The following is a 16,489-nucleotide window of genomic DNA, read 5'->3' on the forward strand; positions in this document are numbered from 1 at the left end:
TGGTATGGGGGTGTATTAGTGCCCAAGACACGGTAACTTACACTTCTGTTTAATGCTGAAAGGTACATACAGGTTTTGGAGCAACATATGTTGCCATCCAAGCAACGTTATCATGGACGCCCCTGCTTATTTCAGCAAGACGATGCCAAGCGTGACTTCGTAGACTGCCTGCCTGTAGTCCAGACCTGTCTCCCATTGAAAATGTGTGGTACAATATGAAGCCTAAAATACCACAACGGAGACACCGGAGATTTGGACCAGGTGGGGGGCAAACTTCCCACTGGTTAGTCCTTGGCTGACAAAAACATTATTTGTAGCGAGGTGATGCATGGAGCAAGAAATAAAATGTCGGCGAGGATCAGGATAAAGGTGCAGATGCGGGACGTTATTGGAGGCGTGCATGAACCAGGACGTAGCCAGGATCCTAGCGCTGGTCAAACTAGATGTTTGTGTTGTCTCCTCACAGACGAGGCCAAGCTCCTCCATGTGATAGTCCCCTCCGGTCCACTGGTGTCCGCCCAGCTGGGCGCCTCGCTGACGTTGACCTGCTTGGTGTCTCTGGCCCACCCGCCGCCCGCGCCCTCCGCTGCCGGCCGCCGCGCCGTCCTGTCTCTGCCCCGGGTCATGTGGAGCCTGATGGACGTCGACAAGAAGACGGAGATCCTGGTCGCCCGCGGCGACGCGGTGCAGGTGAGCGAGGCCTACAGGGGCCGAGCCTCCCTGCCGCGTTACGCCGTGTCGCCCGCCGACCTGACGCTCAGGCTGGAGGGCGTCCGGCACGGGGATGGCGGTCTGTACCGCTGTGAGGTGCAGCAGGGCTCCGAGGACGCTTTTGATGTCACGCAGGTGAAGGTCAAAGGTCAGTAACCCTAAAAACACTTATTAATAATACATTATTCATGCATCATTTGTGTACATGCTGAAAAGTATATTTATTTATTTATTTATTCATGCTAATGTTAGGTCTTTTAAAACTCATTTTGAAGGCATACGGCTCCAAATCATCTAACTTGATACTTTACAAATGCTAACTTTTAGCATGTTACATTTTTTTTAGCTAATTTGTAGGGATGTCCGATAATGGCTTCTTTGCCGATATCCCGATATTGTCCAACTCTTAATTACCGATACCGATATCAACCGATACCGATATATACAGTCGTGGAATTAACACATTATTATGCCTAATTTGGACAACCAGGTATGGTGAAGATAAGGTCCTTTTAAAAAAAATTGATAAAATAAAATAAGATAGATAAATTAAAAACATTTTCTTGAATAAAAAAGAAAGTAAAACAATACAAAAACAGTTACATAGAACTAGTAATTAATGAAAATGAGTAAAATTAACTGTTAAAGGTTAGTACTATTAGTGGACCAGCAGCACGCACAATCATGTGTGCTTACGGACTGTATCCCTTGCAGACTGTATTGATATATATTGATATATAATGTAGGAACCAGAATATTAATAACAGAAAGAAACAACCCTTTTGTGCTAATTTTTGGGTTGGTGCACTAATTGTAAGTGTATCTTGTGTTTTTTATGTTGATTTAATAAAAAACAAAACAAAAAAGAAAATACCAAAAAAACAACCGATTCTGATAATTAAAAACCGATACCGATAATGTACGATATTACATTTTAAAGCATTTGTCGGCCGATAATATCGGACATCTCTACTAATTTGACAGATCTAAACCTTAGTCATATAACCTGGTACTTGACACATGCTAACTGTTAGCATGTTAGTTTTTTTTTAGCTACTTTTGCAGTTGTACACCTCAAAGTCATATAACTTGGTATTTGACACATGCTAACTGTTAGCATGTTAGCTTCTTTAGCTAATTTTGCAGGTGTACAACTTGGAGTCCTACAGTATAACTTAGTACTTGACACATGGTAACTGTTAGCATGTTAGCTTTATTTTAGCTAATTTGGCAGATCTAAACCTTCGAGTCATATAACTTGGTACTTGATACATGTTAACTGTTAGCATTTTAGCCTTTTTAGCTAATTTGACAGGTGTAAACCTTTGAGTTGTATAACTTGCTACTTGACACATGTTAACTGTTAGCATTTTAGCTTTATTTTAGCTATTTTGGCAGATCTAAACCTTCGAGTCATATAACTTGGTACTTGACACATGCTAACTGTTAGCATGTTAGCTTCTTTAGCTAATTTTGCAGGTGTACAACTTGGAGTCCTACAGTATAACTTAGTACTTGACACATGTTAACTGTTGGCATGTGAGTTTTATTTTTTTTTAGCTAATTTGGCAGATCTAAACCTTCGAGTCATATAACTTGGTATTTGATACATGTTAACTGTTAGCATGTTAGCTTCTTTAGCTAATTTGACAGGTGTAAACCTTTGAGTTATATAACTTGGTACTTGACACATGCTAACTGTTAGCATGTTAGCTTCTTTAGCTTATTTGACAGGTGTACAACTTAGAGTCCTACAGTATAACTTAATTATTGACACATGGTAACTGTTAGCATTTTAGCTTTATTTTAGCAAATTTGGCAGATCTAAAGCTTCGAGTCATATAACTTGGTACTTGATACATGCTAACTGTTAGCATGTTAGCTTTTTTAGCTAATTTGACATGTGTAAACCTTCGAGTTATATAACTTGCTACTTGACACATGCTAACTGTTAGCATGGTAGTTATTTAGCTACTTTTGCAGTCGTACACCTCAAAGTCATATAACTTGGTACTTGACACATGCCAACTGTTAGCATTTTAGCTTATTTAGCTAGTTTTGCAGATGTACAACTTGGAGTCCTACAGTATAACTTAGTACTTGACACATAGTAACTGTTAGCATGTGAGTTTTATTTTTTATTTTTAGCTAATTTGACAGATCTAAACCGTAGAGTCATATAACTTGGTACTTGATGCATGCTAACTGTTAGCATGTTAGTTATTTAGCTACTTTTGTAGTCGTACACCTCAAAGTCATATAACTTGGTTGCTGACACATGCTAACTGTTAGCATGTTAGCTTCTTTAGCTAATTTTTCAGATGTACAACATGGAGTCCTACAGTATAACTTAGTACTTGACACATGTTAACTGTTAGCTTTTTTTTTTTTTTTAGCTAATTTAACAGATCTAAACCTTCGAGTCATATAACTTGGTACTTGATACATGTTAACTGTTAGCTTGTTAGCTTTTTTTAGCTAATATGACAAATCTAAACCTTCGAGTCATATAACTTGGTACTTGATACATGGTAACTTTTAGCATGTTAGTTTTTTTTAGCTAATTAGACAGGTGTAAACCTTTGAGTTATATAACTTGCTACTTGACACATGCTAAGTGTTAGCATGTTGAATATTTTGGCTCATTTTACTGATAGGCGCCTGACAGTCGTATGCTTTGTTCATTGACGCTACCTGTTAGCGTTTCAGTTCAGCTTGGGCTTCCGAGCATTCACACGCTATTTCTCCAGAAATTGCATCTAGTTATGGAAAATATGCCAAATAGTGAGCTCACTGCTCAGTAGTGGAGACTCATTGGTGACGTATTTGTGGTGTCTACACGCAGGGTTGGTGTTCCATCATCAGGACGCAGACAACCCCAAATCCTTCACCTTCCTGCGAGCAAGTCAGGCCTGCCAGGCTATGGGGGCCCAAATTGCGACCCCTGACCAGTTCCTGGCGTCCTTCCACAGCGGACACGAGTGCTGCCATGCTGGCTGGCTCTCGGACCGCTCGGTCAGGTGAGGACGAGCGCTGGTTCGAAGCCAGTTTGAACCGGTCTTAATGCCGGGAGTCCTGTCCGTCCTCAGATATCCCGTTCAGGAGCCGAGAGAGGGCTGCTTGGGCGACGCCGATGGACCTCCAGGCCTAAGGAACTCGGGGACGTTGGACCCGGAGCAGATGTTTGGTGTCTACTGCTACGTGGGAGATATTGCAGGTCAGCAATAGTTCCTTTCCCGGGTTTTAATGTAGCGTTCATTGAGGTCTCCAACATGAATTCAACAGGTGAGGTGTTCCACGGCTCCGCCCCGGAGCATTTTACCTTCTGGGAGGCCAAAGCTCACTGCCTGAGGGAGGAAGCTGAGCTAGCCAGCCCCGCCCAGTTGTACGCAGCCTGGAACGACGGACTGAACCGCTCTGGGTCAGGGTGGCTGAAAGACCGGAGCGTGCGATACCCTGCGGGGCGCTGTGTCGACGTGGACTCTGCAGGGCCGGGCAACCGGACCATCTTCCCAGAGGAGCAGAGCCGACGTGACGTCTACTGCTTTAGAGGTAGGAGGTCTTGGACCACCGGCGACAGACTCCATCACCTGCTGCACGTCGCCTTCTCTGCAGGGTCTCCGTCGTCTCCTCTCACCACCGAGGACAGCAGCCCTGCACGCCCAGTCACGGAGGAGACAACCACCGCAGGGGAGGAGGCGGTTCAGACTCTAAGTCCTGTACCAGTAAACCTTCTGGAGACCGGGACCTCGACAAGGGAGGTTCCTCAGTCGGCCACTCTGAAGCCCGGAGAGGTCAACGAGTTTCACCCTGAAGACAAGGAGCAGCTTGGTCGTCATCCAACGTCCTCCGATTCTCCACGCCTGGAGATCGTCATCACGAACGCAACGTCGGCACCAGAGGAGCCGAGCAGCTCCGAGGCTACGCTGCTCCACCCGAGCACCTTTGGAGATGTCCCCGAACCAGAGGTCGATGCGACGGAGGAGCTGCATTCCTCCACCGTGTCGCCATCTTCTGGCAGCAGCACCGCTGACGACCATCCGGAAGAGGGCGGGAACTTAGCCACAGTCGTCCCGGTTGTCATGGACACCACCGCAATGGCTTCCTCAGAGCCGCCATCCGAGTCAAGTAAGTCAGCCCAAAGGTTCCTCCACAACAAACAGATTAAGTTCCACAAAGTGGTGCCGCAGAGTCTTGTTAGGATGAAGAATGAAGATCAACCTCTGATTGATTGATTACAACTAGAGATGTCCGATAATGGCTTTTTTGCCGATATCCGATATTCCGATATTGTCCAACTCTTACTTACCGATTCCGATATCAACCGATACCGATATATACAGTCGTGGAATTAACACATTATTATGCCTAATTTTGTTGTGATGCCCCGCTGGATGCATTAAACAATGTAACAAGGTTTTCCAAAATAAATCAACTCAAGTTATGGAAAGAAATGCCAACATGGCACTGCCATATTTATTATTGAAGTCACAAAGTGCATTATTTTTATTAACATGCCTCAAAACAGCAGCTTGGAATTTGGGACATGCTCTCCCTGAGAGAGCATGAGGAGGTTGAGGTGGGCGGGGTTGGGGGGGGGGGGGGGGGGTTTGGGTAGGGGGAAGCGGGGGGTGTATATTGTAGCGTCCCGGAAGAGTTAGTGCTGCAAGGGGTTCTGGGTATTTGTTTTGTTGTGTTTATGTTGTGTTACGGTGCGGATGTTCTCCCGAAATGTGTTTGTCATTATTGTTTGGTGTGGGTTCACAGTGTGGCGCATATTTGTAACAGTGTTAAAGGTGTTGATACGGCCACCCTCAGTGTGACCTGTATGGCTGTTGACCAAGTATGCCTTGCATTCACTTGTGTGTGTGAAAAGCCGTAGATATTATGTGACTGGGCCGGCACGCAAAGGCAGTGCCTTTAAGGTTTATTGGCGCTCTCTACTTCTCCCTACGTCCGTGTACACAGTGGCGTTTTAAAAAGTCATAAATGTTACTTTATGAAACCAATACCGATAATTTCCGATATTACATTTTAAAGCATTTATTGGACGATAATATCGGCAGTCCGATATTATTGGACATCTCTAATATCAAGCTATGTTCAAATACATTCATCGACCTTACACAGAGGTCTTTAACAGGGATCAGTGACCTCTAGTGTGTTCACGTAGGTACTGCAGGGAGGTGGAGAAATTTTTGGTCAATTAAAAAAAGATATAGTGGCACAGGGGTTAGTGCATGTGCCTCACAATACGAAGGTCCTGAGTCGTCCTGAGTTAAATCCCGGGCTCTGGATCTTTCTGTGTGGAGTTTGCATGTTCTCCTCGTGACTGCGTGGGTTCCCTCCGGGTACTCCGGCTTCCTCCCACCTCCAAAGACATGCACCTGGGGATAGGTTGATTGGCAACACTAAATTGGCCCTAGTGTGTGAATGTTGTCTATCTGTGTTGGCCCTGCGATGGGGTGGCGACTTGTCCAGTTGCCAGCTAGCCATTAGCGTACTAGTTCTCAGCTAGCTAATAGCAGCCCTGTGCTGTATTCTTTGAATATATTATAATATGATATAATATAACACTTTTCCACTTTGCATCAGTCCATCTTCGATGAGCTCGGGCACAGCGAAGTCGGCGCCGTTTCTGGGTGTTGTTGATAAATGGCTTTGGCTTTGCATAGTAGAGTTTTAACTTGCACTTACAGATGTAGTGACAAACTGTAGTTGCTGACAGTGGTTAGTCTAGTACCCGCAGTCTTTTACTATGAAGCCACGCTTGGCGTTGTCTTGCTGAAATAAGCAGGGGCGTCCATGATAACGTTGCTTGGATGGCAAAATATGTTGCTCCAAAACCTGTATGTACCTTTCAGCATTAATGGTGCCTTCACAGATGTGTAAGTTACCCATGTCTTGGGCACTAATACACCCCCATACCATCACAGATGCTGGCTTTTACACTTTGCGTCAATTACAGTCCGGATGGTTCTTTTCCTCTTTGGTTCAGAGGACACGACGTCCACAGTTTCCAAAAACAATTTGAAATGTGGACTCGTCAGACCACAGAACACTTTTCCACTTTGCATCAGTCCATCTGAGATGAGCTCGGACCCAGCGAAGCCGGCGGCGTTTCTGGGTGTTGTTGATAAATGGCTTAGTAGAGTTTTAACTTGCACTTACAGATGTAGCGACAAACTGTAGTTGCTGACAGTGGTTCTCTGAAGTGTTCCTGAGCCCATGCGGTGATATCCTTTACACACTGATGTCGCTTTTTGACGCAGTACCGCCTGAGGGATCGAAGGTCACGGGCATTCAATGTTACGTGCAGTGATTTCTACAGATTCTCTGAACCTTTTGATGATATCACGGAGCGTAGATGGTGAAATCCCTAAATTCCTTCCAATAGCTGGTTGAGAAATGTTGTTCTTAAACTGTTGGACAATTTGCTCACGCATTTGTTGACAAAGTGGTGACCCTCGCCCCATCCTTGTTTGTGAATGACTGAGCATTTCATGGAAGCTGCTTTTATACCCAATCATGGCACCCACCTGTTTCCAATTAGCCTGTTCACCTGTGGGATGTTCCAAATAAGTGTTTGATGAGCATTCCTCAACTTTCTCAGTCTTTTTTGCCACTTGTGCCAGCTTTTTTGAAACATGTGGCAGGCATCAAATTCCAAATGAGCTAATATTTGCAAAAAATAACAAAGGTTTCCAGTTCGAACGTTAAGTATCTTGTCTTTGGAGTTTATTCAACTGAATATAGGCTGAGAAGGATTTGCAAATCATTGTATTTTGTTTTTATTTACCATTTACACAACGTGACAGCTTCACTGGTTTCGGGTTTTGTAATTCGAAATATATAGTTAATGAGTCCCCCCTCCATCTCGCCATTATTCTTGAGGTCCTTGGCCTTAAAAAACGTGAAAGAGACCCCTGTATTATTATGTTCATGTTAGCATTTAGGATAGCTAGCAATAAGCGCTATAGTTACCAGCTAGCTTATAGCAATCCTGTGCTGTATTCTTTGAATATAATTTTAGATATATAAATTATTTTTATTTTTTCATATTTTCCCTGCAAGTTTTTCCACACATTTAGCGAGTCATTATCAGCAGTGGCAGCAAGCTAGCGACTAGCGTACTAGTGGCTTGCTAGCAATTCGCCCTCTAGTTTCTGGCTAGCCATTAGCGCCACGGTTTAATACAACATATATAGTTAAGGGGTCCCCGCTCTATCTAGCCATTATTTTTAGGGCCTAAAAAATGTGAAAGAGACCCCTGTATTATTATGTCCATGTTAGCATTTAGGATAGCTAGCGATAAGTGCTCTAGTTACCAGCTAACTACTAGCAACCCTGTGCTGTATTCTTTGAATATATTTGTAGTTTATAAAAAAAAAAGTTTTTTCATATTTTCCCTGCAAGTTTTTCCACACATTTAGCGAGTCATTATCAGCAGTGGCAGCAAGCTAGCGACTAGCGTACTAGTGGCCAGCTAGCAATTCGCACTCTAGTTTCCCGCTAGCCATTAGCGCCACGATTTCATACAAAACATATAGTTAAATCTCGCCATTAGTCTGGGGGTCCTTGGCCTGGAAAACATTAAAGACCCCTGTATTATTATATTCATGTTAGCATTTAAGATAGCTACAATTAGCGCTCTAGTTGCCAGCTAGCCATTAGTGCCACAATTCAATAAAAATACAAATACAATTTAGTTAGGGGGCCACGCTACATCTCGCCATTAGTTGGCCTGGAAAATGTTGAAAACCTCTGTTATATATTATTAATGTTAGCATTTAAGATAGCTACAATTAGCGCTCTAGTCATCAGTGTGTGAATGTGTGTGTGAATGGGTGGATGTGGAAATACTGTCAAAGCGCTTTGAGTACCTTGAAGGTAGAAAAGCGCTATACAAGTATAACCCATTTATCATTTATTTAGTTGCCAGCTAGCCATTAGCACCACAATTCAATTAAGAAAAAACTGTCGTTAGGGTGTCACCGTTCCATCTTGCCATTAGTCTTTTGGTCCTTGGCCTGGAAAACGTCAAAAAGACCTCTGTATTATAATATTCATGTTAGCATTTAAGATAGCTACAATTAGAGCTCTAGTTGCCAGCTAGCCGTTAGCACCACAATTCAATAAAAATAAAAATACCATTTAGTTAGGGGGCCACGCTACATCTCGCCATTAGTTGGCCTGGAAAATGTTGAAAACCTCTGTAATATTTTATTAAGGTTAGCATTTAAGATAGCTACAATTAGCGCTCTAGTTGCCAGCTAGCAATTAGTGCCACAATTTCAATTTAAAAAAAAATATATATACAGTTAGGGGGCCACGCTACATCTCGCCATTAGTTGGCCTGGAAAACGTTGAAAACCTCTGTAATATTTTATTAATGTTAGCATTTAAGATAGCTACTATTAGCGCTCTAGTTGCCAGCTAGCCCTTAGTACCACAATTCAATTAAGAAAAAACTGTCGTTAGGGTGTCGCCGTTCCATCTTGCCATTAGTCTTGGTGTCCTTGTCCTGGAAAACGTCAAAAGAGACCTTTGTATTATAATATTCATGTTAGCATTTAAGATAGCTACAATTAGTGCTCCTGTTGCCAGCTAGCCATTAGTGCCACAATTCAATAATAAAATATGTTTTGTAGTTAGGGGGCCACGCTACATCTCACCATTAGTTGGCCTGGAAAATGTTGAAAACCTCTGTTATATATTATTACTGTTAGCATTTAAGTTAGCTACAATTAGCGCTCTAGTTGCCAGCTAGCCGTTGGTGCCACAATTCAATTAAGAAAAAACTGTTAGGGTGTCGCCGTTCCATCTTGCCATTAGTCTTTGGGTCCTTGGGCTGGAAAACGTCAAAAGAGACCTTTGTATTATAATATTCATGTTAGCATTTAAGATAGCTACAATTAGCGCTCTAGTTGCCAGCTAGCCATTAGTGCCACAATTCAATAATACAAACATTTTTGTAGTTAGGGGGCCATGCTACATCTCGCCATTAGTTGGCCTGGAAAACGTTGAAAACCTCTGTAATATTTTATTAATGTTAGCATTTAAGATAGCTACTATTAGCGCTCTAGTTGCCAGCTAGCCCTTAGTACCACAATTCAATTAAGAAAAAACTGTCGTTAGGGTGTCGCCGTTCCATCTTGCCATTAGTCTTGGTGTCCTTGTCCTGGAAAACGTCAAAAGAGACCTCTGTTGTATAATATTCATGTTATCATTTAAGATAACTACAATTAGTGCTCCTGTTGCCATTAGTGCCACAATTCAATAATAAAATATGTTTTGTAGTTAGGGGGCCACGCTACATCTCGCCATTAGTTGCTCTGGAAAACGTTGAAAACCTCTGTTATATATTATTAATGTTAGCATTTAAGAGTTAGTTGCCAGCTAGCCATTAGCTCCACAACTGTATACAAAATATATAGTTAAGGGGTCGCCGCTCCATCTCGCCATTAGTCTTGGGATCCTTTGCCTGAAAAATGTCAAAGAGACCTCTGTTTTATAATATTTATGTTAGCATTTAAGATAGCTACTATTAACGCTCCTGTTGCCAGCTAGCCATTAGTGCCACAATTCAATTAAAAAAATATATCATTGGGGTGTCGCCATTCCATCTTGCCATTAGTCTTTGGGTCCTTGGCCCGGAAAATGTCAAAAAGACCTCTGTATTATAATATTCATGTTAGCATTTAAGATAGCTACAATTAGCGCTCTAGTTGCCAGCTAGCCGTTAGCACCACAATTCAATTTAAAAAATGTTAGTTGGGGTCGCAGCTCCATCTCTCTATTAGTCTTGTGGACCTTGCCCTAGAAAACGTCATAAAGACCTCTGTATTATAATATTCATGTTAGCATTTAAGATAGCTAGCGATTACCGCTTTAGTTGCCAGCTAGCCATTAGTGCCACAATTCAATAAAAATAAAAATACAATTTAGTTAGGGGGCCACGCTACATCTCCCCGTTAGTTGGCCTTGAAAACGTTGAAAACCTCTGTAATATTTTATTAATGTTAGCATTTAAGATAGCTACAATTAGCGCTCTAGTTGCCAGCTAGCCATTAGGGTAGACCTGGGCATTGTACGGCCCTTTGCGCATCCCTGTCCGGCCCGCGTGAGGCCAATCATAAATTACAAAATAAATTTAAAAAAGTATCTATGTCGAGTGTGCAATACAACGGTGCTGCTTTTGTTTTGAAAAGCGTTATTTGTATTACTTCCGTTTTGACGTATGCGCGTGTGCGATTGTGAGTGAATTGAACGGCGCAATTACAAATTACAAAATAAAGTTTAAAAAACATCTATGTCGTGCGCGCAATACAACTGTGCTGCTTTTATTTTGAAATGTGTTATTTATGCCGTATGTCCGGGGGGAACCTGTGAGTGAAGGTGCATAGAGACAAGTGATGAGACGCTAAAAAAAGAAAAGTTGATGAGGAATGGCGTGTTTCCAACAAGACATGGACTGCCAAGTATTTCTTTACATAAATTAATGGTAAAGCCGTGTGCTTAATGTGTGGTATACAGGTTGCTGTGTTTAAATATCATTTTAATCGCCACTACACGAAGAAACACGAGGGAAAATACCGGGATGTGTCTGATGAAGCGCGCGCAAGGGAGGCTGATGCGTTGATGGTAAAACTGCAAACCCAACAAGGACTTTTAGCCATATTTCACACCCCCAGAGATGCAGCCGTCAGGACAAGTTTCGTCATTTCTCACAAAAGTGCCAGAAAAAGTAAGGCGTTTTCTGACGGAGAGTTTATTAAGGAGTGCTTATTGGACTTTGTTGCGCTGATAATGCCCGGAGACATGGACTGTTTTTCGCTAACTTTGGATGAGAGCTCTGATGCAGTCAATTAAAGAGACAACCACAGGTAATGACTTGTTCACAGAGGTGAATGCGTGTTGGGACAAGCTGGCAGGTGTGACAATCCAATCCACTTTATTTATATAGCACATTTAAACAACAAAATGTTTCCAAAGTGCTGCACAACAATATTACAAACAATATTCAAATATTATCCTTAGCTCCACCAATGACTGAATAAAAAGAAAAAACAATTACATATAAAACCAATATAAAATAAATATGATTAAAAACTATTTTTAACAACAGATGATTGTCCAAATCTGATGGGGAAAAATGTTGGATAATGCAGGATAAAGTGACCTTAAAAAGCAATCTGCTTTTGTATAAAGTTAAGTTAGATTAAATTAAATTATTATTATTATTATTAATTATTATTATTATTATCATCATTATTATTTATCTTACGGTATATCAAAAATAATATTGAGCAAAATTTAATTGAAATATTGTCGTGTGGCCCTCCAGCAGTGCTCGGGTTGCTTATGCGGCCCCCGGTGAAAATTAATTGCCCACCCCTGCATTAGTGCCACAATTCAATTAAGAAAAAACTGTCGTTAGGGTATCGCCGTTCCAGTGCTGTTCTTTAAATATCTTGGTATTGCACAATGGGTAATTAATGTACCTTTAGGACCGGTTTAATTAAAAGACAATCTTATACTGGATATATATCTAGGGGGTCTCTGCTCCATCAGTTTGGGGGTCCTTGGCCTGGAAAACGTTGAAGACCCCTGGTTTAACTTCTTTATCTTTAAACGAACAGGTTCTGATGCGGCTCAGGAGCATTTGGGTGTGGCGTCCGTCACGCTAGCAACACCAGGGGACATCAGTGGACACGCCCATCACGCAGAGGTCACAACAGCTGAGGTGACCGTGATTCTGGGTTTTGGTTCGGAACCCATCCAGTCCTCTGGTCGCCCAGCTGGCACCGCCGCAGAGGTTATTTTCATCTCAAACAGCAGGGAAGCACATGATCACACAGAACCAGTCCACAATGTCACAGATGAACCTGAAGCCAGGAATGGAACTACAGACCGAGAATCAGGTCTCTGGTCAGAAGACAATCCAGAGGACTTGGTTTTATCAAACCTGACTGAATCGCCAGAGCACCGCAGTGGATCTTCCACACATGAACCTCATCCATTGGACTTCCAAACCACGCGGATCCCTCATGTGACGCCACACCATCAATCAAAACCTACCTCCACCCCCCTGCAGGAGTCTGGATACAACACAGAGTCCAGTACTGCCACCCCGCAAGAAGTCTCAAAGGATGGAATAGAGGTGTGGACCACCAGCACCACAAGCGGACATGAAGGAGGACAAGAGGAGACCAGTACTGGCACTGCCTCAGGTAGGATGCAAGGATGCACTGGGTGTCGCATTGAAGACCACACCTTGGAGAACTTCACTGACCCAACTGTAAACCCTCAAGTACCGACCACCATGGCAGCTAAAGGAGAAGTCACCTTAAGTACTGGTAGGTACACACCTCATGTAACACCTTAAGTACTGGTAGGTACACACCTCATGTAACACCTTAAGTACTGGTAGGTACACACCTCATGTAACACCTTAAGTACTGGTAGGTACACAGCTCATGTAACATCTTAAGTACTGGTAGGTACACACCTCATGTAACATCTCAAGCACTGGTAGGTACACACCTCATGTAACACCTTAAGTAGTGGTAGGTACACACCTCATGTAACACCTTAGGTACTGGTCGGTACACACCTCATGTAACATCTTAGGTACTGGTCGGTACACACCTCATGTAACATCTTAGGTACTGGTCGGTACACACCTCATGTAGCATCTCAAGTACTGGTAGGTACACACCTCATGTAACATCTTAAGTACTGGTAGGTACACACCTCATGTAACACCTTAAGTACTGGTAGGTACACACCTCATGTAACACCTTAAGTACTGGTAGGTACACACCTCATGTAACATCTTAAGTACTGGTAGGTATACAGCTCATGTAACATCTTAAGTAAACCTAAAATCATCAGCAGTTGGGCGCAGTTGGGTGTTCCAACAGGACAATGACCCCAAACACACATCAAAAGTGGTAAAGGAATGGCTAAATCAGGGTAGAATTAAGGTTTTAGAATGGCCTTCTCAAAGTCCTGACTTAAACGTGTGGACAATGCTGAAGAAACAAGTCCATGTCAGAAAACCAACACATTTAGCTGAACTGCACCAATTTTGTCAAGAGGAGTGGTTAAAAACTCACCCAGAAGCTTGTGGATGGCTACCAAAAGCACCTTATTGCAGTGAAACTTGCCAAGGGACATGTAAGCAAATATTAACATTGCTGTATGTATACTTTTGACCCAGCACATTTGCTCACATTTTCAGTAGACCCATAATAAATTCATAAAAGAACCAAACTTCATGAATGTTTTTTTCTGACCAACAAGTATGTGCTCCAATCACTCTATCACAAAAAAAGACAGCCATGACATTATGTCCTTTACAAGTGTATGTAAACTTTTGACCACAACTGCATATATACAACCCAAAGTTTAGTCTTTAAAAATATATATAATGTATGTTATTGACACTTATTTAAAACAAATAAATATCAAATTGTCTCCACATACTGACTTTTCAATATGCGGCCCTCGGTGTAGAAAGTTTGGACCCCTGCACGACATCATAAACAATTGATGTCCAATCTCCTCTGCAGACTCGTGCCAGGAGCGGCCATGTTTGAATGGAGGAACGTGCGTGGAGGGCGAGGTGCCCACCTGCCTCTGCCTGCCTGGATACGGCGGCGCCCTCTGCCAGACAGGTCAGGCCGTGACCTCCCCCAGGGCCACGCCACCTCGCTGACGTTTCCTCTCACCTTCACGCTCACAGACGGCGAGGCGTGCGAGGACGGCTGGGAGAAGTTCCAAAGCTTTTGCTACCGTCATGTGACCTCGCGTCAGAGCTGGGAGGGGGCGGAGCAACACTGCCGGACGATTGGCGGACACCTGATCTCCATCATGACCCCTGAGGAGCAACATCACATCAATGGTAATCCTGGATTCTGGGAATAGTAAAACAACTTTTCTACCACGCTGAACCAATTGTTTTGGAGAATACACATTTGTAGGCTAAGCAGCAGGTGGCGCCATATAACCACTAAATGTAGGCACATTTTACACATATACACACATATTTATATCAAATATATATGTATACATATGTGTAAAATGTGCCCACATTTAGTGTTATGTATGTATATATACATGTGTGTGTGTGTATATACATATATATGCATGTATGTATGTATGTATGTATATATACAGTACATGTGTGTGTGTATGTGTGTGTGTGTGTGTATATATATATATATGTAGGTATGTATATACATGTGTATATATACAGTATATATATATATATTTATATATATATATATATATATATACACACACATACATGTATGTATATATATATGTATGTATGTACGTATGTATACACACATGTATGTATCAATGTGTATATATACAGTATATATATATATATACATATATATGTATGTATGCATATGTGTATATACTCTATGTGTATATATACAGTATATATATACTGTATGTGTATATGTATATGTGTGTATATATATCATATATTTGTATGTATATAAACATGTGTATATGGGGTTATATAAATATGTGTATATTTATATATGTGTATATATGTTTATATATGTATGTATATAAACATCTATATATGTATGTATATATGTGTGCATATGTATAGACATATGCAAAGAAATGTATGTATATGTATACAAATATGTGTATACATATATACAGTATAAATATATGTATACATATATATATATATATGTATATATATATATTTTTGTGTATATATATATGTATGTGTATATATGTATACAAATTTATATATATTAATATAATATGTGTGTATATATATATATATATATACATACACTACCGTTCAAAAGTTTGGGGTCACCCAAACAATTTTGTGGAATAGCCTTCATTTCTAAGAACAAGAATAGACTGTCGAGTTTCAGATGAAAGTTCTCTTTTTCTGGCCATTTTGAGCGTTTAATTGACCCCACAAATGTGATGCTCCAGAAACTCAATCTGCTCAAAGGAAGGTCAGTTTTGTAGCTTCTGGAAACAAGCTAAACTGTTTTCAGATGTGTGAACATGATTGCACAAGAGTTTTCTAATCATCAATTAGCCTTCTGAGCCAATGAGCAAACACATTGTACCATTAGAACACTGGAGTGATATGTGCTGGAAATGGGCCTCTATACACCTATGTAGATATTGCCCCAAAAACCAGACATTTTCAGCTAGAATAGTCATTTACCACATTAGCAATGTATAGAGTGTATTTCTTTATAGTTAAGACTAGTTTAAAGTTATCTTCATTGAAAAGTACAGTGCTTTTCCTTCAAAAATAAGGACATTTCAATGTGACCCCAAACTTTTGAACGGTAGTGTATGTATACGGTGTATATATATATATATATATATATATATATATATATATATATATATATATATGTACACATGCAGTGACCACTGTATGACTGCAAGCATTGACCTGATTAGCACTCCAAGCAAGTCAATAACGTCAACAAAGTTCATCTTTGTGCATTCAAGCGCAGCATAAAAGGTTTGGTGGACAAAATGAGACAAAGAGAGAGTGGCATAAAACATGTGTTTCTGTGGCAGTGTCGGAGAAAGTTGTACATGTAAACAAACTGTTGCGTCACAGTCCACACAACTACGGTGAGTTCAAGGACCGCCGAAATGAGTAGGACAAAATGGCGCTCGCCAAATTCTGTCATAAGTGAACACAAACATATTAAACAGTGGACTTACTAACAGTTAGGAAGGTTTGTGTCATGTTTGTCCTCCT

General features: G+C 41.4%; 1 protein-coding gene across 1 annotated transcript in view; it reads left to right on the top strand.

The window, feature by feature from the left end:
- Window positions 1-345: 345 nt before the first annotated feature.
- LOC133660493 (brevican core protein-like) overlaps window positions 346-16,489 on the top strand; it is a 29,406-nt gene continuing 13,262 nt past the window's right edge. Inside the window, exons 1-8 of the mRNA XM_062064031.1 lie at window positions 346-859; window positions 3,557-3,731; window positions 3,801-3,928; window positions 3,997-4,263; window positions 4,327-4,839; window positions 12,354-13,070; window positions 14,289-14,393; window positions 14,462-14,620. Coding sequence (XP_061920015.1) covers window positions 346-859; window positions 3,557-3,731; window positions 3,801-3,928; window positions 3,997-4,263; window positions 4,327-4,839; window positions 12,354-13,070; window positions 14,289-14,393; window positions 14,462-14,620 — 2,578 coding nt within the window. The remainder of the gene's footprint in view (window positions 860-3,556; window positions 3,732-3,800; window positions 3,929-3,996; window positions 4,264-4,326; window positions 4,840-12,353; window positions 13,071-14,288; window positions 14,394-14,461; window positions 14,621-16,489) is intronic.

Source organism: Entelurus aequoreus, linkage group LG11 (assembly GCF_033978785.1).
Source record: "Entelurus aequoreus isolate RoL-2023_Sb linkage group LG11, RoL_Eaeq_v1.1, whole genome shotgun sequence".
Lineage (NCBI taxonomy): Eukaryota > Metazoa > Chordata > Actinopteri > Syngnathiformes > Syngnathidae > Entelurus > Entelurus aequoreus.